We start from the raw sequence: 22,918 nt of genomic DNA on the forward strand, positions 1-22,918 counted from the left end.
CTGTGTCGCTCACCTGATATTTTTATTTACAATTATTGCATGATAAATGCAACTGTTGTACTGTTGTTTAGTTTCAGAGATATAATACTAAAAAGTGCATTTGAAACCTATGTTTTATTTCAGCCATGTGGGCAGGCAGGGTCATCATACACAGTGGTCCCTGGATATCCTAGTGGTGATTTAAACCATGTTTGTTTAAATTCGACAGTTGTTTCAGGGGAGAATTTTTGTAAAATGTATCTAACAAGAAATGCAAAGTGATGAGAAAGTTGTGAAGTAGTTTTGTTGTTGCGCAACCCCCCTCCCCCCACTTTGCCAAAAAAAACAAAAAGGTAATAAAAAATTATCATATAAGGGCAATCTATCCTATTAATGATTTCTGCAAAATTCAGTTGATTGTGCAAGGGTTGTATAGCCAGCTGAGGTCGTTAAAAACTCTCTTTCTTTTGTTGTTGCAGATAGATCTTGACCTGATAAACAATTTTACCACATGTCAGATTTGCTCTAAATGCTTTGGTTTTTGAGTGATAAGCCAAAAACTGCATTTTACCCCTATGTTCTATTTTTAACCATGGCGGCCATCTTGGTTGGTTGGCCGGGTCACCGGACACAATTTTTAAACTAGATACCCGAATGATGATTGTGGCCAAGTTTGGTTTAATTTGGTCCAGTAGTTTCAGAGGAGAAGATTTTTGTAAAAGATAACTAAGATTTACGAAAAATTGTTAAAAATTGACTATAAAGGGCAATAACTCCTAAAGGGGTCAACAGACCATTTTGGTCATGTTGACTTATTTGTAAATCTTACTTTGCTGAACATTATTCCTGTTTACAGTTTATCTCTATCTATAATAATATTCAAGATAATAACCAATAACAGCAAAATTTCCTTAAAATTACCAATTCAGGGGCAGCAACCTATCAACGAGTTGTCTGATTCATCTGAAAATTGCAGGGCAGATAGATCTTGACCTGATAAACAATTTTACTACATGTCAGATTTGCTCTTAATGCTTCGGTTTTTGAGTGATAAGCCAAAAACTGCATTTTACCCCTATGTTCTATTTTTAGCCATGGCGGCCATCTTGGTTGGTTGGCCGGATCACCGGACACAATTTTTAAACTAGATACCCCAATGATGATTGTGGCCAAGTTTGGTTTAATTTGGTCCAGTAGTTTCAGAGGAGAAGATTTTTGTAAAAGATAATTAAGATTTACGAAAAATGGTTAAAAATTGACTATAAAGGGCAATAACTTCTAAAGGGGTCAACAGACCATTTTGGTCATGTTGACTTATTTGTAGATCTTACTTTGCTGAACATTTTTGCTGTTTACAGTTTATCTCTATCTATAATAATATTCAAGATAATAACCAAAAACAGCAAAATTTTCTCAAAATTACCAATTCAGGGGCAGCAACCTATCAACGGGTTGTCCAATTCATCTGAAAATTTCAGGGCAGATAGATCTTGACCTGAAAAACAATTTCATCCCGAGTCAGATTTGCTCTAAATGCTTTGGTTTTTGAGTTATAAGCCAAAAACTGCATTTTACCCCTATGTTCTATTTTTAGCCATGGCGGCCATCTTGGTTGGTTGGGCGGGTCATTGGACACAATTTTTAAACTAGATACCCTAATAATAATTTTGGCCATGTTTGGTTAAATTTGGCCCAGCAGTTTCAGAGGAGAAGATTTTTGTAAAAGTTAACGACAACGGATGCCGGACGCCAAGTGATGAGAAAAGCTCACTTGGGCCTTTGGGCCAGGTGAGCTAAAAATGGTAAGAATATGATACACAATGATTAGAATTACATGTAAGGATTTTAAACCTAAAAGCAAAATTAATGTTCTGGTACTTCTATGTTGTTGAAAATCTAACTTCATTTTCAGCTCACCTGGCCTAAAAGGCCAAGTGAGCTTTTCTCATCACTTGGCGTCCGGCGTCCATCGTCGTCCGTCATCATCGTTAACTTTTACAAAAATCTTCTCCTCTGAAACTACTGGGCCAAATTAAACCAAACTTGGCCACAATCATCATTGGGGTATCTAGTTTAAAAAATGTGTCCGGTGACCCGCCCAACCAACCAAGATGGCCGCCATGGCTAAAAATAGAACATAGGGGTAAAATGCAGTTTTTGGCTTATAACTCAAAAACCAAAGCATTTAGAGCAAATCTGACATGGGGTAGAATTGTTAAACAGGTGAAGATCTATCTGCCCTGAAATTTTCAGATGAATCGGATAATCTGTTGTTGGGTTGCTGCCCCTGAATTAGTAATTTTAAGGAAATTTTGCTGTTTTTGGTTATTATCTTGAATATTATTATAGATAGAGATAAACAGTAAACAGCAATAATGTTCAGCAAAGTAAGATTTATGAATAAGTCAACATGACTGAAATGGTCAGTTGACCCCTTTAGGAGTTATTGCCCTTTATAGTCAATTGTTAACCATTTTTCGTAAATCTTAGTAATCTTTTACAAAAATCTTCTCCTCTGAAACTACTTGGCCAAATTAATCCAAACTTGGCCACAATCATCTTTTGGGTTAGTAGTTTGAAAAATGTGTCCAGTGACCCGGCCATCAAACCAAGATGGCCACCATGGCTAAAAATAGAACATGGGGTAAAATGCAGTTTTTGGCTTATAACTCAAAACCCAAAGCATTTAGAGCAAATCTGACATGGGGTAAAATTGTTTATCAGTTCAAGATCTATCTGCCCTGAAATTTTCAGATGAATCGGACAACCCGTTGTTGGGTTGCTGGCCATGAATTAGTAATTTTAAGGAAATTTTGCTGTTTTTGGTTATTATCTTGAATATTATTATAGATAGAGATAAACTATAAACAGCAATAATGTTCACCAAAGTAAGATTTACAAATAAGTCAACATGACTGAAATGGTCAGTTGACCCCTTTAGGAGTTATTGCCCTTTATAGTCAATTTTTAACCATTTTTCGTAAATCTTAGTAATCTTTTACAAAAATCTTCTCCTCTGAAACTACTTGGCCAAATTAATCCAAACTTGGCCACAATCATCTTTTGGGTTAGTAGTTTGAAAAATGTGTCCGTGACCGGGCCATCCAACCAAGATGGCAGCCATGGCTAAAAATAGAACATGGGGTAAAATGCAGTTTTTGGCTTATAACTCAAAAGCATTTAGAGCAAATCTGACATGGTGTAAAATTGTTTATCAGGTTAACATTTATCTGCTCTGAAATATTTAGATGAATCGGACAACCCGTAGTTGGGTTGCTGACCCTGAATTGTTAGTTTTAAGGAAATTTTGCTGTTTTTAGTCATTATCTTGAATATTATTATTGATAGAGATAAACTGTAAACAACAATAATGTTCAGCAAAGTAAAATTTACAAATAAGTCAACACGACCGAAATGGTCAATTGACCCCCTTAGGAGTTATTGTTCTTTATAGTCAATTTTTAACAATTTTCATAAAATTTGTAAATTTTTACTAACATTTTCCACTGAAACTAATGGGCCAAGTTCATTATAGATAGAGATAATTTTAAGCAGCAAGAATGTTCAGTAAAGTAAGATGTACAAACACATCACCATCACCAAATCACAATTTTGTCATGAATCCATCTGCTTCCTTTAATATTGACATAGACCAAGGTGAGCGACACAGGCTTTTTAGAGCCTCTAGTTTTGTTAGTTATCCTTTAATATTTGGGATATTAAAAAAAGCTGTGGTTTTGCATTTACTTAATATCAAGACACATCTTGAAAATGCATGAAGAAAAAGTTAAGCAAATCAGGGAAATTGAAGAAAAATCATAACTTTTGGTTTGGGAATGGTTGAGTGCTCACTAACATGTTTAACCTTCAACATTCTTTATTGGCCTGTCTCAAGTCTAGAGCCTGCTAAGTGGTTGTTGTTGGTTCGTGTCTGTTATATTTGTTTTTCGTAAATAGTTTTGTTATAAATAAGGCCATAAGTTTTCTAAATTGAATTCTTTCAAATTTTTCATTTTAGTAGATATAAAAAGATGTGATATAAGTGCCAATTAGATAACTCTCCATCCATGTCACAATTAATAAATGTAAACAATTATATGTCAAAGTACAGTCTTCAACACAGAGCCTTGGCTCACACCAAACAGCAAGCTATAAAGGGTCCAAAAAATTACTAGTGTAAAACCATTCAAAAGAGAAAACCAACAGTCTAATCTATATAAAACAAGAGGCTCTCAAGAGCCTGAATCGCTCACCTTAATTCTTTTGGTTAAATCTCTCATCAATGATTATTTTGGCTTTTCAATTTATTTAAATGTTTTTTGGATCGTCCTATTTTCTTCAAAAGCCAAAAAAAATAATCATTTTCTCCTATGTTCTATTTTAGCCATAGGAGCTATGTTTCTTGACATACAAGGAAATAAAATATAAAATTTATACTAGATATTCTGAAACTCATTTAGCCTAAGTTTGGCTGAAATTGATACAGCAGTTTCAAAGGAGAAGATTTTTTAAAGTAAGTCAACATGATGAACAAATTGTGAAAAAAGTCTTTAAAGGGCAATAACTCCTTAAGGGGTCAATTGACAATTTTGGTCAAATTGACTTAATTGAAGATCTTACTTTGCTGAACATTATTGCTGTTTACAGTTTATTTCTATCTATAATTATATTCAAGATAATAAACAAAAACAGCAAAATTTCCTTAAAATTATCAATTCAGGGGCAGCAACCCAACAACAGGTTGTCTGATTCATCTGAAAATTTCAGGGCAGATAGATCTTGACCTGATAAACAATATTACCCAACGTCAGATTTGCTCTAAATGCTTTGGTTTTTGAGTTATAAGCCAAAAACTGCATTTGACCCCTATGTTCTATTTTTAGCAATGGCGACCATGTTTGTTGATAGATCATAACTTCGGATACAATTTACAAACTAGATACCCTAAGGAACATTCAGTTAAAGTTTGGAAGTATTTGGCCAAGTAGTTTCAAAGGAGAAGATTTTTGTAAAAGATTACTAAGATTTACGAAAAATGGTTAAAAATTGACTATAAAGGGCAATAACTCCTAAAGGGGTCAACTGACCATTTCCGTCATTTTGACTTATTTGTAAATCTTACTTTGCTGAACATTATTGCTGTTTACAGTTTATCTCTATCTATAATAATATTCAAGATAATAACCAAAAACAGCAAAATTTCTTTAAAATTACCAATTCAGGGGCAGTAATCCAACAACAGATTGTCTGATTCATCTGAAAATTTCAGGGCAGATAGATCTTGACCTGATAAACAATATTATCCATGTCAGATTTGCTCTAAATGCTTTGGTTTTTGAGTTATAAGCCAAAAACTGCATTTGACCCCTATGTTCTATTTTTAGCAATGGCGACCATGTTTGTTGATAGATCACAACTTCGGATACAATTTACAAACTAGATACCCTAAGGAACATTCAGTTAAAGTTTGGAAGTATTTGGCCCAGTAGTTTCAGAGGAGAAGATTTTTGTAAAAGATTACTAAGATTTACGAAAAATGGTTAAAAAATGACTATAAAGGGCAATAACTTCTAAAGGGGTCAACTGACCATTTCCATCATGTTGACTTATTTGTAAATCTTACTTTGCTGAACATTATTCCTGTTTACAGTTTATCTCTATCTATAATAATATTCAAGATAATAACCAAAAACAGAAAAATTTCCTTAAAATTATCAATTCAGGGGCAGCAACCCAACAACAGGTTGTCTGATTCATCTGAAAATTTCAGGGCAGATAGATCTTGACCTGATAAACAATATTACCCCATGTCAGATTTGCTCTAAATGCTTTGGTTTTTGAGTTATAAGCCAAAAACTGCATTTGACCCCTATGTTCTATTTTTAGCAATGGCGACCATGTTTGTTGATAGATCATAACTTCGGATACAATTTACAAACTAGATACCCTAAGGAACATTCAATTAAAGTTTGGAAGTATTTGGCCCAGTAGTTTCAGAGGAGAAGATTTTTGTAAAAGATTACTAAGATTTACGAAAAATGGTTAAAAATTGACTATAAAGGGCAATAACTTCTAAAGGGGTCAACTGACCATTTCCGTCATGTTGACTTATTTGTAAATCTTACTTTGCTGAACATTATTACTGTTTACAGTTTATCTCTATCTATAATAATATTCAAGATAATAACCAAAAACAGCAATATTTCCTTAAAATTACCAATTCAGGGGCAGCAACCCAACAACGGGTTGTCTGATTCATCTGAAAATTTCAGGGCAGATAGATCTTGACCTGATAAACAATATTACCCCATGTCAGATTTGCTCTAAATGCTTTGGTTTTTGAGTTATAAGCCAAAAACTGCATTTGACCCCTATGTTCTATTTTTAGCAATGGCGACCATGTTTGTTGATAGATCAAAACTTCGGATACAATTTATAAATTAGATACCCTAAGGAACATTCAGTTAAAGTTTGAAAGTATTTGGCCCAGTAGTTTCAGAGGAGAAGATTCTTGAAATAGTTTACGACGACGACAGACGACGACGGACGCCAAGTGATGGCATAAGCTCACTTGTCCCTTCGGGACAGGTGAGCTAAAAAGGAGAAACGAGAAACACTTATGAAACAACAACCACTGAACATCAGATTCCTGACATAAAATAGGTGCAAACAGTTGAAGCCGGTTTAAACGTTTTATTTGTATCAAACCTTCACCCTTATCTGAAACAATAGTATAAAATCACAACATAGAAAGACACACTATAAAATATCAATTGAAATGGCTTAACTCAATCAAAAGACATTAACACAAGTGAACATACACTGAACCAATAAATTTGCCTTTTATTGCTTACTATACAGAATGGGTTTTATCATTGTTGAAGGCTGTACAGTTGCCAATATTTGCTTACATCTACTTAATTTGAAATTTTGTGGATAGGTGTCTCATTGGTAATTATACCATTATTTATATAGAGGGGTCTTCAAATGTGTATCATGATGATACTGTTTGTAAGTGATAACCAGATGACTGATAAATGTTTAGAATCTAATGTTATCTGTGAAGTATTTCATAAATTGTTCACTCAATTGTTGTGATTGGTTAACAAAATCACAAACAATGGATATCCAACCAATCAAGTACAGTTATTACAAATTACCCACAATCCTGTAAATTCTGAATCAGTGAATCACAAAACAAAATAATTCATCACCAATTTTAGTATACTGAAACATAAGACAATCATGTTGAGTATAATAAAAAGTCAAAGATTTTTCACTTAAATAACAATTTATTGTTTTAAAATATATTCCATCTATATTACACACATCTAAGAAAGTGAGTACAGGTGTGTTTATAGATCTTTATATATGCTGTCATAGACTTTGTGAGATCTAGTGTAATATATGGTGGCTATAGACAGTATTTTTTTATTTTCTAACGTTTTCAAATTTTCTCATGTTTCAAGATCTCAGTCTTCACAATACATTTTAATTATAATATGACAGACATTTCATTTTGTCTTTTAAATTTAAGTTTAAAAGCAGGTACAGTTCGAGTTTTACTCAAAAATATAATAAGTTTTCTAACAATCCTCTACAACATAGTCCTTAATAATTTTAAACGATTTATATAAATAAATCAAAAGTAATTTATTAAATACTAAAAGATTATTATTTTGTTTGCAATTCATTTTACAGTTAAAATAAACTAAACCAAAGCAGTATTACAAATAAAGAATAGTTTAAATGGACAAAATGCATTTATTTGAAAAATAATACTACATATATTGCAATTACTTTTCACAAGTACTATAAAACTCTGTAATAAGTATTTTCAATAATACATAATTGTTGTTTTTTCAAAAGAATAAATATGGTAAATTTATCTTTTTATTTATCAAATTCATTTTATATATTTTATTTATACATTTCCGTATCTTAAATAATTTTATTTTCAGTAAAATATCAATACTTATAAACCGACAGTATTATTCAACAACTCATTTCATTCCATGAAAAAAACAAATAATATAATAAAAAGAGAAAATTGAACATTAACACAAACCACAATGTACATGCACCAAATACAACCCAGTAACATAAGATATAGATATGAAACAATGAGGAGACAACTCTGCTTTAGTCTTCCTAAGTAAAACAGATAAGGTGAACAATCAAACCATTCAAAAACAAGATATCTCGGCCAGTCAATTTATGTCAAAATTTCATTTTAATCACCTTTTTCTTGTGTACTTGTATTATATATGACCTTTGGCCAGAACTGACAAGACATGTTCAATACAAAACTGTAAATAAAACAGCTTTAAAACTGTCACATTCAATAACATAGTCTCTCAGAATAACCACAGTTACTTGAATGAAGTTACAATTCAAATTTTTTTCTCTTGATTATTAAATTAGTTTTCCCGTTTAAATTCCCACAAAAATTTAAATAAAATATTTTGTAATTGTAAAAAAAGTGACCCCTTAACTGGTCACAATGAATCAAGGAAGTTATTTAAAAAATAATATCAATATCAACAAAAAAGATCTGCAATATTGAAACGTCTCCCCTGCTTTACTGATTGTGATTGAATGGTATTTGGAACTTTGTGATTGAGGGGTTTATACAGGTATTACAAACACATTGATGAACCATGAAAATCTTCAAAGTTATCTACAAATCAACACCACAAGATTGGCATCACTATTTCTAAAATTCGGCTACATGTTTACAGGTTTTAATTATTGAATTCTGCTTCTTAAATGCAGTGACTTTATTTATGTTTTAGATATCTACTGTATAAGTTAATCATCTAGTCTAACTGCATAAACTTGAAATTATATTTTTACAAATACATGCACCTAAAACATTTTAATATATATTTTTTCCTTAAAAAAAAATCATAATCCTATTAGAATGAAAACAAAATAAATTTTCATTTGAAATGTCTGATATACAATACAAGTATTTCTATCAACTCTTTTTAATTTCTAACTACACAAGAAATAGACATGCTATGCAACAACTTGTAAGATACTGTGTTTGTGTATACTGTTTAGTCCATAATGCAATCTTTGAACGTTGTACGTTCTCCCTGAGTAACTCTCCTACTGGAGAGGTGAGAATGGTGTTGGTATCAGGATTCTAGACTGCATATGTCTTATCAATGGCACTGAAATAGATAATAAATGGTTAGAGAATTGTGTAGGTTTCACAATGCAAAAGATTGGTGGTACAGAAATAGATTATAAAAAGGCTTATGAGTTAAGCTACTGTCCCAAGTAAGGAATTGGAAGACAACTTGTATGAGCTTAACCCAAGTCAGGAGCCTGTAATTCCATTGATTTTCCTATATTTATCAGAACCTCATTATAGTACATACAGTCCTCCCCATAACAAAGTTATTTTCAAATACCATGGATTCATCTATTTGTGTTGGTTCCAATTATTTTTGCATCTTCTTGGTTTTTTTTAAATCTGTATAATCCCTATACAAAATGTGAAATTCATTGAAAAATTAAATCTGTGGTTTCCTGTAGGTTAGACTTTGTAAATACAGCTGTTTCTCAAAACACGCCTCTTTTTGGAGGTCTTGAATATTCATAAAAAATTAATTTTGTTCCATCTCACAGAGACATAACTTGGGAATGTTACCAGTAAATATATATGTGCATATTGTTTACATGGAAATCTGTGGTAACCTTTCATTCCAGGTAGGGGTAGTTAAGAAAATTAGTGTTAGGTTATCTCTGAGAAGTTCAGGGCATATAAACGTGAAAATATGCCGCACAGCCCTATGTTTTGACCTTTGAAAAAAATTGTGGTGCATATGAACTTTCAATTCTAGGATAAGATTTTTTTCAAACTTTATAGTAAAAGTGGTACAGTTTTAGCCGTAAAAGGAGTTCCTATTGGAAATTGCATTGTCAATATTTACAGAAATGCAACCTGTAGCAAAACAAATCCCCAAACAGTGGTACCCAACATATAATAATGAATCACCAGTAAGATGTTTTCAGCTCTCCCTTCACACCATTTGCTAGTATGGTCTTGAGAACGATGCTAGTCAGTCGGAAGAGGAAGATAAATGGCTAACCCCTGTTAAGAGAAAGCCATATCTCTTGCACGTAAAAGACACCCTTTTAGATTTGAAAAAAGAGAAGGCTAATGGTTCTACAAGGCAGCACTCACACACGCAAAGTGGAATGGGATTAATATAAGTTGCAATAGCTTGTTTTGCTATACATCAATATGTTTAAACTAAGGTAACAGTAATATTATATTCATCCATATGTGCACCATTTAGTACCTGTGTAAGCTACACACTCATCCCAGCCAGGTCTGCCCCATGCTGCTTCCCTCGTCTCTTTACGGGTCTGTAAATCTGTATATCCTACAACAGCAATAAAAGACTACTGAAGAAAGGTACACAACTAGACCTCAATTTGTTTTTAAAAGTCTACATTCAGTCACATTTTGACCAATGAAAGAATATTTATCTTTAATTTTAGACTTTTTTTTAGACGGTCAAATGTTAAAATTGAAAATCAAAATTTGGAGAAGAATTCATGGAGTAACGGTTATTCTTTCACCATAAAGGAAATAATTTCTATCTTAAATCATAAATAACTTTCCATATTCCATGAGAGAAAATATACAGTGTCAACTTATGTGTGTATGTCTTTATAGCTAAATAAGGGCTCTTTCATTTCAAATTTCTGGTACCAAGAGATTAATTTCTGATACGACTACGTGAAATTTTTCATTTATCTTTTGCTATATGTGTCTTTACTTTTGAGCATTTTTTGAGTTTAGTAATATGTGAGTCATGCATATTTATTTTTATTTATTTGCCGAAAAAGATGTATAAATCCTCTAGGAAAAGTGTACACTGAAAAAATGACTTAGCCCTGTATATTAACTATATTCTGTCAATAAAACAATAAGTGCCTTACATGTATTTCATATTTCTAAGAAAACCAGGTGCTCCGCAGGGCGCAGCTTTATACGACCACAGAGGTTGAACCCTGAACAGTTGGGGCAATTATGGACACAACATACAACCTTGATACAGCCCTGAATTTGGGTTGTGATCAAATTTTTGACATAATATTAGTTTTTGACACCAAAAAAATATCAAGATCTTACAAATCTATTGTGCAATATTGTGCAATTAAAGACTTCTTCTTCAAACTTTTAAAAGATTTGGAATTTGAGAAATTTGGAAAAAAAATTGAAAACTACTTCAACCCCCCTTTTTTTGCAATTTGTCAAAAACCTGACATTTCTTTATACATAATTTACAAGTAGTGAAATCTAAACATACCCAAAGTTGTATGTTAAATGATTTTGAATTACCTCCCTTACACTGCTTTTAAATTGTTTTGTCCATTGACCAGAAAAACCTAGTTTTTCCCATTTTTGTCTCTTTTGCCCCTAATTCCAAAGCATTTTGAGAAATACTAACCATCCTTTCATGGTATGGAAACTTGTGGTATAATTTCAGAGAGATTCATACACTTAAACATAAGTTTTTTTTTGAAAACTACAAAAATGCTTATTTTGGGCCCCCTTTTTGGCCCCCAATTCCTTAACTATTGGGACCATTACCCCCAAAATCAATCCCAACCTTCCTTCAGTGGTATTGAACCTTCTGGTTAAATTTTTTAGAGATCCATTCACTAAACAAAAGTTATTGTCCGGAAACTAAATGTGTCTTCGGACGACAACGCAGACGACAACATGATACCATTATACAACGCAAAAAAAATTTTTGTGATCTTATAAAAACTATAACAATCTATTCATTCTGTTTTTCTTGCTATTAGACTTGCTCGAATTAGAAAATGATTTTATAGAAATGACATGTATGAGTAAAATATTCACCAACTGGAAACAAAATATGTGACAATTAACAGTTGATTTCACATTCCTAAGAGGTATATTAATGTATTTTTTTAGATTTGGATTAATCATGTACACTATAATACAGTTATTTTTAAAGATGAGAAATTAATAATTATAAAAAAGTGCTCTAAAAGCTTATGCTTTTTCAATACAGTGCTTTTAATTAGTTGAAATTCCGTGCTATATAATGTGTTTATGTTTAATTGGTCAATAATAACAGTGCATTTCATTCTTAATTCTCAATTTTATCAACTTTGATTAGTACATGCCATTTAATTACTGTGGATTCATAATTATTCGTTGGATACCAATTTTCGTAGATTTCGTGGTAACCCCAAAACCACAAATTCAAATGTACAACAGATAACAATTTGTGTATAGGAGTTTATGCAGACTTCTGAAAAGCCAAAAAATCAAATATCCAAGAAATACAAGTTTTCCTCAATCCACGAAAATTGGTACCCACGAAAATAAATGAATCCACAATAATCAACCTAAAGATTTTTTTGGATTTTCATTTAACATGCACTGGGACTTAAAATTAGGCAGGTATTGAAAACAGAACAATACTGTACCTGGGGGATGTCACATGCTATAGAGAAAACATACCCCATAGATGATGTACAACATATTGTTCTCCTAGATGTGAGAAGAAACCACCGACAGGTTCGTTATTTGTCTTCCGGTTTTCTATACCACGGGCCCTATGCAACAAATCAAAATCTTATCTAAAGCATTCTTAATAGTTGTAATTGGTTTTAAGTCCTAATGAACCAGTCATATCGACAAGAGGTTTCGGCCTGAAAACTAATAGTTCTTTTCAGCATGCACTAGAAAATTTTAAGAAGTTTTCAATCTTCTAACCAGTACTGCACTGTGAACTAGGCATATGATATTCTGTTCAAGCCATGAGGTAAAACTGAAAATAACATGCAAAAGCATAATAAAAATCAGGCTCTAAGCAACTCTTAAGGTGGTACCTAACACTTTCACTAAAATTAATTTGGCTCGTTTAATTTTATTTAAATTTTGACAAAGTATTTACTTTGACCCTTTAACAAAAATATAAAAATTTCAAAAATTTTGAACAAACCGTTTTGTCAGAAAAAATACACTGGTTATATAGCAGTTTGACAAACACCAATTTTGATCATGAAGAAGCTTAATATTCCCTATACAACACAATGTAATTAAAACGTTTAGCTGACTTTACAGAGTTATCTCTCTGTAGTGTTAGGTACCACCTTAAAAAGCACAAATGATCAGATAGTTTCTGTAGCATGAATCATCTGCTCCTAAATACAATGACTATTTCAGAAAAAAATGTATTGACATGTTTAAATGTTCACATCGAACGTCTTTGACAGATTTTTATACTTTTCAATACATTTCTTTCTATTTAAATTAGATATTAGTAATGAGAGGGGAAATCACTTTAATTCAAACAACTGCACATTTCAAGACTATTTTTAAAAGCATTTGCATTTTCATACATATTAACAGCAACTCATAATGTTAAATATAAGCAATTCACACTGAAATGAATTAGTATTGCATTATTAAATTCACATAAGCATTAGTATTTATATCGTTTATATCTGAACATCTTACACTGTTTATCTTAAAGATTCTCTGCCATAATTTGCTGTTTCAGAAATTCTAACGATTATGGGTCATTTCAATTATTGTACATTTTCATGTTTATACCTTTTCTAAATATATCTAAACCAAGATTAAACAAAGTGAAATATTTATACTAAATCCCTTGAAAAACTACCAAAGATGGAAGTGACAAAGTTTCCAAGAAATTTAAGCTTCAATTAAAGCAATACTGTATAAGATGTTCAAATACAAATAAAAGCAATTATTTCTTAATTGCTACATAAAAGACTTTAAAAATATTTCTGCTTAGGAAATTATTATAAGCAAAAGCTTCTTATCAGTGTAGCCAATGTGAAGAAATGGATTTTTGTTAATATAAAGGATGAAAAAGATACATTCAATTTATGAAATTAAAATACATTGTGTATTACATGAATAAATACAAATACAATATCAATTTCAGATTGGAATTTCAAATAACAAAAAATGCCATGCAGAAATAATTTACATAAAACTCAAATTTTACGCAAGTCATATATTAATTGACACAAACATGTACATAAACAAAATGTCAATAAAATGCAACAAATATTTTTTTCTTAGTAAGACAAAAATGTGTATAAAATATTTTAAAAAGATAAATATATATATATATATATATATATATATATATGTTTCTTTTTTATTGACATTTTGCTTGAAACAAGTATGAATATCAAAAGCAAAATGCAAAAAAACAAAACTTACACACGTATAATATCAAAACATATTAGTAAACATGAATCATGCCAGCCAATTTCTGACAGGGAATTTTCTTTTATCCTTAAGGTAGATCATAAGTAAATGTTTTTTGAGACAGAAATTTCTTATAATTTGCCAAAATGAAGATTTTACTATGCTTTTTTAAAAAAAATATAAAAGGTATGGGTCACCGTGCTATTTTTCAAGCTATGATTCGTTGAAAATTGCCTTAATTTGGTTAGTTTGTTCATGAAAAAACACATAAGAGTGCATATGAGATAGAATTTTGAAATAAATAGTGAGAAGATAGGTTTCATAATATGTTTTAAGAAAATAAAAAGAAAACATGGTGTCACCAAACTTGTTTTCCTGCCACAAGTAAAAATAAAAAATTTCCCTATTAGCCCAGTATAAATTTTGTACTAAAATAGTTATCTCCCCTTAAATAGCTCATTTGAAAAAAATGATTTTAAAAAAATCCAAAAAGGTTGATATTTGTTAAAATATTTTGAATAATACAATAAATTAACAAGTTTTTTGTTATATAAATAAACAGTCTAACTATTAAATTGTAAATCTGTTTCCATATTTGCTGATACAATCCAAGATGGCAGTATACCATGTATCTACCTTAATAATTGTTTTTTCCACAGAGATTTTGGGTACAGTCTTATATTTAAACTATTTCATGACTGGTTTTGAAGAAGAAATACTATAGCGCAAAGTGAAAAGTTTCAAAATATTATAATGGTGCACCTATTCAGTGTTCACAATTAACTTTGCAGCGGCAGTTAATTTTGTATGATTCAATAGGCCTGTAGAAGAAGTTATTTAAGGCCTTTTAAAAAATTTACAAGCTCAGCCTGGTGGGCCAGCAGCAAAGAGTGACCCCTTAACGTTTTGGTGGTTTTTTTTCTGGTGAAAGAACAAACTTGAAAAGTCCCTTCACAATGCAATAACAATATAATTGCTTTAAATTTTGAATTTTAAAAGTCAAATATAGATATGTTTTCTAAAATAAATTTGAAAAAGACAATTTCAATACTGAATTTTACAGCAGCAATCAAATTTTACATATATATTGTTATTACATTTGAGGTTCTGAAATTGGCTGAAATATTTATTCATATTATGAGGGTGAAGCTTGCAGAGGTGGACTGAGTTAAGTCCACTCACAACTTACCCCAAACATGGTGGACCGTATATAGGTCACCTATCTGTGAAAATACACCCAGTACAGGTTCCTCTCCCTGTCCTCTGGACTGTATACCTCTAGCCCTTTAAATTGGGATTAAAAATTAGAAGAAAAAATATAAAATCTGCATTGCACCATCTTTGTTCACACAAGGAAAAAAGGTTTATACCTTTTAAAACATCATCTCAAAACACCATTATGCTGTTATAACAAGGCATAACAATTGATTGTGTTGCCTTGGTTCCCCTGTTAGACACAGCTTTTTCGCTGGACTTGTTTTTTTACACATGCTGAATGAAAAAAAATAAACATAAGTACCATGAAAATGGAGCCCAATAGCTATCTTACTGAAAGAAACTGTACGAGGGTCTGAATAGGGTATCTCATTTCTGTATTCTTTAGTTTTGTAGATTATTTTTCTCTAATCTTTATATTTTAACTCCCCATTATTCTCGAATATATTTTTGGGGGCCATTTTTCAAAAGTATAGACAACTTTGGAATTTGAGCACTTTCCTGTACATTTCCTACTACACAAAATGCTTATGACATTACATAACAGTCAAAGTAAAAAGAAGTACAGAATAGTAATGACATAATGACGAAATTTATGTCAATTGACTTTGGAGTGACTTATCCATAAAAAAAAACCTGGAGATTGGTGTGTTGGTTGATTATTTTCTTTTTTGTAAACGCAATCTAACCCTTTAATGAAATATAACCTGTTATCTAAAAAATAGAAGAAAAGTATGCTGTATCACTGTATTTCTGAAATTGCTCAGTTTATGTTCAATAATAGCCTTGGTCCACCTGTAGAGAGAAAAATTGTCTGCTTAAGGATGTACTTAGGTTAGGTTTTGGAATTTGTGTCAAATGTTCGGACTCCTTGGTGTTTTTCCATACAATACAATGTAAAATATTTTGACCCATTACAACCATTTATTTTTTCATACAAGACTTATTAGCTCATGAAATGTCATTTACTAAAATTTTAGAAGATTCTTGATTTTCTTTCTTTTGTTTTGAGACCCAATAATACCAATGCAAATATAAGGTAAAAGTCTGAGTCGGCCTTTTCCCGCCATATTTTAAATCTCAAATATCTCGAAAAGGAGGTCCATGACCTATCAATATTTTTAGCTTATCTTTATCCTTAATTGATGCTCTACCAGCTTATAGTATCAATTCTAACTTCTTAATTTATTAATTTTCACCTAACCTCACCTAAGTACATCCTTAAAGAGTAAATGTCTTTTTATACAGTATCACCTGCAATAATATTCAAATAATTCTTCGGTTTAAATTCTTCTTTTTTACTTGCTAATGTGGTTATATACTTCTTTGTTTGCCTGGAGAAAAAAATCAAATACTAGAAATTCTCCTTTCATTATTGAAGTTATCTGAAAATCAAGTTGTAAACATGTGGTGAATAAAATAAAACATGGTCCAGTATATTATCAGTTCAGCATCCAATTTCATTGAAATAAAATTATACAGATATAAGAAGATGTGGTATGAGTGCTAATGAGACTTATCTGCTTAATAAATTGCACTTGCTTGTCTTGAAATATGTATAATCCATTGTAAAATTGTAAAATAATAAATACAATGTTCCATGATATAAATAACTGCACAATTTTTGTATATTGTCTACAGTTTTTAAATTATCTGAAATGTATATTGCCCTGTAATTGACTGGTTATCTAACAATCTGCATTTGTATAACAGTTGATTGGCTAAAACTTAAAAGTTGGAACAATGTGGAAGATTTCTCATATTTTGGTAAAAAAAAATCTTTTGAATTATGAATTAATGACAACTGTGAATTGTTTCTAACGGAACAAAAAAGTAACAAAATCTGAACAGATAATGCTCACCAAGATCCCCTGTAAGATACATAGTTTTCACTTAATCTTACTTTTAATTCATTAAATATTCAGTTTAAACATTGCCATTGTAATGGCAATCAAATCTTTATTATATTTCTTGACCATACATGTACTTTCAAATAGGCTAAACAAAATGTGTACCTGCACCTACTTGCATAAACGTCCTTTAATTGACCATCAGCTTCATGTTGATATACCTCTCCTAAGTAAGGAGCCTTGTCTTTATTTTTCTCTTAATGTTTTTTCCTTAGTGTTGACAACAGATATCCGATTGTGTCTGTTAATTTTTATCGACTTTATTAAAGTTTGTCCTATTGTTTAAACTCAGGTCTTGTATTGAAGATTGCAAGTCTTTCATTATATGTGTTATATTGCTGTCTTGTCTTTCATTATATGTGTTATATTGCTGTCTCGTTGATGTTTACTATCATCTCCTTTTAATCCACTTTTAATTTTTTTTTCCAGAGACTTGTTTCTCTATATATAAGATAATAATATCTGAACTACTTACCAACAATTTGCCCATTCTATCATTGTGCCAGCCTGAAATACAAAATATATATATATATCATTCATTTTTAAAACAAAATGTAGCTATAGAATATAAGAAAATGCACTGGGTCTGCTGAAATGTTTCTTGTTTCATGGCTGATAGACATTTTCTGAAATGAAAACTTCTTTATTTCACACGAGTTAATAAATTTCTTTGCTGGGCCCAAAATAAACCAAAAAACAAACATATTTGATGAAATGTTGTTTAATTTCTGAATTCTGAAATGAGAAAAAAATGACACACCCAATTTCTTTTTATACCCTCTTCCCCCCTTTTTAAAAAAATAATATTTCCCTATATATGGTCATAATCTCAATTCAAATTTCCAATGGAGTTTGCAACCCTTATTAGTCATTTAATTCCATCATAAAAGTCTTTAAAAGATATATGAAATCAGTGTAAGGGAGGTAATCCAACATTGCACACCATTGTACAATCTTGTTTTTGGATTACCTCCCATACACTGCTTTTAAATTGTACATCAACCAGGAAACCCTAATTTTTGCCCTTAATTCCTAAACAGTTTGGGCCATAACCATTCAAAGCCAATCTAACCCATCCTTTTGAGGTATGGAAACTTGTGTGATCAAATTTCTGTAAACCAAATTTTTTAGCTGATAAGTGATAGACAGATCAGAAAACATAAGGTTCCTAATACATGTAATAAAGAAGACGGGACATAAAAACATAAGGCTCCTAATACATGTAATAAAGAAGACGGGACATAAAAACATAAGGCTCCTCACACATGTAATAAAGAAGACGGGACATAAAAACATAAGGCTCCTAATACATGTAATAAAGAAGACGGGACATAAAAACATAAGGCTCCTAATACATGTAATAAAGAAGACGGGACATAAAAACATAAGGCTCCTAATACATGTAATAAAGAAGACGGGACATAAAAACATAAGGCTCCTAATACATGTAATAAAGAAGACGGGACATAAAAACATAAGGCTCCTATTACATGTAATAAAGAAGACGGGACATAAAAACATAAGGCTCCTAATACATGTAATAAAGAAGACAGGACATAAAAACATAAGGCTCCTATTACTTGTTATAAAGTAGACAGGACATAAAAACATAAGGCTCCTAATACATGTTATAAAGAAGACAGGACATAAAAACATAAGGCTCCTCACACATGTAATAAAGAAGACGGGACATAAAAACATAAGGCTCCTAATACATGTAATAAAGAAGACAGGACATAAAAACATAAGGCTCCTAATACATGTAATAAAGAAGACGGGACATAAAAACATAAGGCTCCTAATACATGTAATAAAGAAGACGGGACATAAAAACATAAGGCTCCTAATACATGTAATAAAGAAGACAGGACATAAAAACATAAGGCTCCTAATACATGTAATAAAGAAGACGGGACATAAAAACATAAGGCTCCTATTACATGTAATAAAGAAGACGGGACATAAAAACATAAGGCTCCTAATACATGTAATAAAGAAGACAGGACATAAAACATAAGCAACATGACCTAGTACTAAAGCAGGAACTGTTTACCCTTCCAAAGCACTTTTTTCTCTCCAATTTTTGGTGGTATGCATTTTTTTCTATATATGGACTGTGTCTTTTTCATATTTTTTTCTATAGGCTTTAATGATGACTGTTCTCTTTTGACTCCTGATTTTGACTTGCCAATTCCTTAACTTCTTATGGTTTTTTAAAAGACATATAACTATGGTGATTCAATGAAAATAACTTTTGCTGGTGTTGAAAATTTAAATTTGAAACTTGATGATTTCTGGTGATTTAATAAATAAGATGTACTCATAAATACATAACAGCTGAAATAAAAATATGAACAGACAAACTGGTTAAAGATAATGTGGTCTGTTAATAATGCTTGATCTTATTCTATAATCCTTTATCAATAACAACAACAACAACAACAACAACAACAACAATACTTTATTTTAAGAGGGTTACACAGTTAGCTATATAACTAATCTTCCCTGAGGCCCTCATCATGAGAAATCAAACAAAATGCAAACATATACATTGCATACATTAGTATAAAAAGTCAAGTATGATAATAATGTTTAATACAACTTGATAAAATGTGATGAAAAAAAAAAAAAATAAAAAAAATAAACATGATGACATGATCAGTTTTTAATATTATTGATATAGCTAGGTTGATTTCAATAAATGATCTGTTATTTTGTATTTGAAAGAATTAACATTTGTAATATTTCTTAACGGTATTGGCAAATTATTCCACAAGAATGGTCCAGAATACATAAAAGATTTTTTGAACAATTCTGTTTTTGGTTTAGGGAGTATGAGGTTTCCTTGAACAGCATTTCTCAAGGGGTATGGATTTCTGTCTGAAACATAATGAAACTTGTTAGTAAGATATGATGGGGCATCATTTTTAATGCACTTAAATGTCATCACTAACTTATGATATTTATTCATACCTTTAATGTATAACTTCTCATTTCATAAATGTTTTTACCATTTCTTGGTTCAAGTTTTGGCCAAAAACTAAATGCTAACAAGATCTGATTCTTTCTGGATCGTAACATTTTATTTCTAGCTAATCTGTATTCTATAAAGTCCTGAAAAAAAGAAAGGTAAAATGTTTGTAAATAATCGTAATATATCAAATTGTAAAAAATGTAGACCACCAAAGGAGTCTATGATATAAATATTAGTAGGATTTATGATTAACAAAAATGTTGTATGTGACTATGTAAGTTCGAGTAAGATAAAACTGAGGCCTTTTCTTAAAGAGTGTGAAATTTTCATTTATTGTCATGTCAGTGAAGATTTCATATCTTATTTTGTTGAATAAATATAACAAGCAAAATCACAATAAACCCTATAGTTATAAATAAATTACATCTACTCTTTTCCCAACATAATAATGAAGGAAGCATACAGCCTATATAGCTAGCTATCTGTCCTGACAGTTTTAAGTTTTTTTTTCAATACTCTTATAGTTTTACTTACTTAAATTGAGAAAGGAATAAATAGGCAACAAAGAGGCTCAAAATAGAAGTCTTGTCTTGAAAAAGAGAAACAAGTATACATGATACAGATATCTACTCTAAAAACCTTGATAGCTTCTTGGAATCACAATTATTCATATCATCTAAATTTTTGTTGTAGATTTCAATATATGTATCAATTATTATTTTTTTTACTCAACTACATTTTGATATAAAATTACATTTCTAATCTCAAACATATTCTTTTATTATTTTTGTTATAATTTCATTTAAGAATTCCAAGACAATAAACTAACCTGATCTGTTCTGTAAATTTCTGTAGCATTGTTTAACACAGGATAACCACCTTTATATTCCCATATGTGTACTGAAATATATATGTTAATAATTACATTAGATGTATGTTTCATTATAATACGTTATTCTGATTGGCTAACTAGCAATCTCGTGATATTCCTTAATCAATTGCATTACACAATACAACTTTTCATTCATGATGACACAGGGCTTTCCATTGAAGCCGGTAGCCGGCGGAAATCCGCCGCTTACGGTGGCTTCAAGTGCCGGCTACTTCACTGACAAAAATATAAATTAAAAAAGAAAAAAATATCTTTTTCAAATGTTTACAGGCAGCTGAGAGACGTATATTGTCGCAAAGTCGCGGTCACGATAAACAAGGATGAAAGTCAGTGTTTACCTTGGGCTAAATATAGTTCACATGAATTCAGGTCACTGATTGGTTGTCTATTTAAAGTCAGATCATGCATCTTTTCTTTTCAAAGATAACAAGAGAGACGTTCCGGTGGCCATTGAAGGATAACAATAAAGACGTTCCGATGGTCATTAACTCTCTGGCGGCTTTTTTTGGCTTTTAAAACGTGAAGACAATCAGATAGGATGACAATCTTATGTTATGGAATAATATTAGTCAAATTAAAGAAAGTGTAGTAGATCATATTGTTCAGAATCTGGAAAACAAGTATCTTTCAAAGCCCACGTGGTGTTCAGAGAATCAAGGTCAAAAACGAAAGTAGAATATTGTCGACTCGACCTCAAATAAATAACATTTCCAAATGATTTATTTATCCGACTTATTGAACAGTTTACAAAAAAAAGAGAAAATCAGAGGATATATCAATTTTCTGTCAATGCTTGAGAAATAATTGTATGATTTAAATACGCGTAACAGTCTTTAGAGAGAAAAGGGGGGTTATTTGTTTACAAATGCAAGTAGTTAGGCAAAATAAATCGATCAAGATATCTAACAAACCGGATGATTATTTAAATAAAACTCCTTTAAAAGTAAATGAATTTTAAGCATAAGGTAATGAAAATAAAAAACTAACTTAAAAAAAAAATGAAATTTCTTTGAGTTTTTTTTTTTTCTTTCTTTAATTTCATACATAAACAAGAATGTGTCCACAGTACACGGATGCCCCACTCACACTATCATTTTCTATGTTTAAAGGACTGTGAAATTGGAATAAATTCTCTAATTTGGCATTAAAATTAGAATGATCTTATCAAAGGGAACATGTATACTAAGTTTCAAGTTGATTGGACTTCTACTTTATCAAAAACTACCTTGACCAAAAACTTTAACCTGAAATTTGCACTATCATTTTCTATGTTCAGTGAACCGTAAAATTGGGGTCAAAACTCTAATTTGGCATTTAAATTAGAAAGATCATATCATAGGGCACATGTATACTATGTTTCAAGTTGATTGGACTTCAACTTCATCAAAAACTACCTTGACCAAAAACTTTAACCTGAAGCCAAAAACTTTAACCTGAAATTTGCACTATCATTTTCTATGTTCAGTGAACCGTAAAATTGGGGTCAAAACTCTAATTTGGCATTTAAATTAGAAAGATCATATCATAGGGCACATGTATACTAAGTTTCAAGTTGATTGGACTTCAACTTCATCAAAAACTACCTTGACCAAAAACTTTAACCTGAAATTTGCACTATCATTTTCTATGTTCAGTGAACCGTAAAATTGGGGTCAAAACTCTAATTTGGCATTTAAATTAGAAAGATCATATCATAG

At 31.0% G+C, this 22,918-nt stretch overlaps 1 protein-coding gene across 2 annotated transcripts in view; it reads right to left on the reverse strand.

Moving 5' to 3' along the window:
• Positions 1-8,878: 8,878 nt before the first annotated feature.
• Positions 8,879-22,918, reverse strand: part of LOC143075746 (protein NipSnap-like) — a 31,695-nt gene continuing 17,655 nt past the window's right edge. Inside the window, exons 5-10 of one of the 2 annotated variants that reach the window (XM_076251308.1) lie at positions 21,159-21,229; positions 20,329-20,469; positions 17,831-17,862; positions 12,503-12,597; positions 10,296-10,379; positions 8,879-9,158 (exon numbers count right to left, since the gene is read on the reverse strand). In XM_076251308.1, the coding sequence (XP_076107423.1) occupies positions 9,094-9,158; positions 10,296-10,379; positions 12,503-12,597; positions 17,831-17,862; positions 20,329-20,469; positions 21,159-21,229 (488 nt within the window). In that variant the 3' untranslated portion in view covers positions 8,879-9,093. Of the gene's footprint in view, positions 9,159-10,295; positions 10,380-12,502; positions 12,598-15,419; positions 15,515-17,830; positions 17,863-20,328; positions 20,470-21,158; positions 21,230-22,918 lie in introns of both variants that reach the window. The other variant, XM_076251307.1, reaches the window with a different exon arrangement.

The sequence above is a fragment of the Mytilus galloprovincialis genome, chromosome 5 (genome assembly GCF_965363235.1).
Source record: "Mytilus galloprovincialis chromosome 5, xbMytGall1.hap1.1, whole genome shotgun sequence".
NCBI classification, from domain to species: domain Eukaryota; kingdom Metazoa; phylum Mollusca; class Bivalvia; order Mytilida; family Mytilidae; genus Mytilus; species Mytilus galloprovincialis.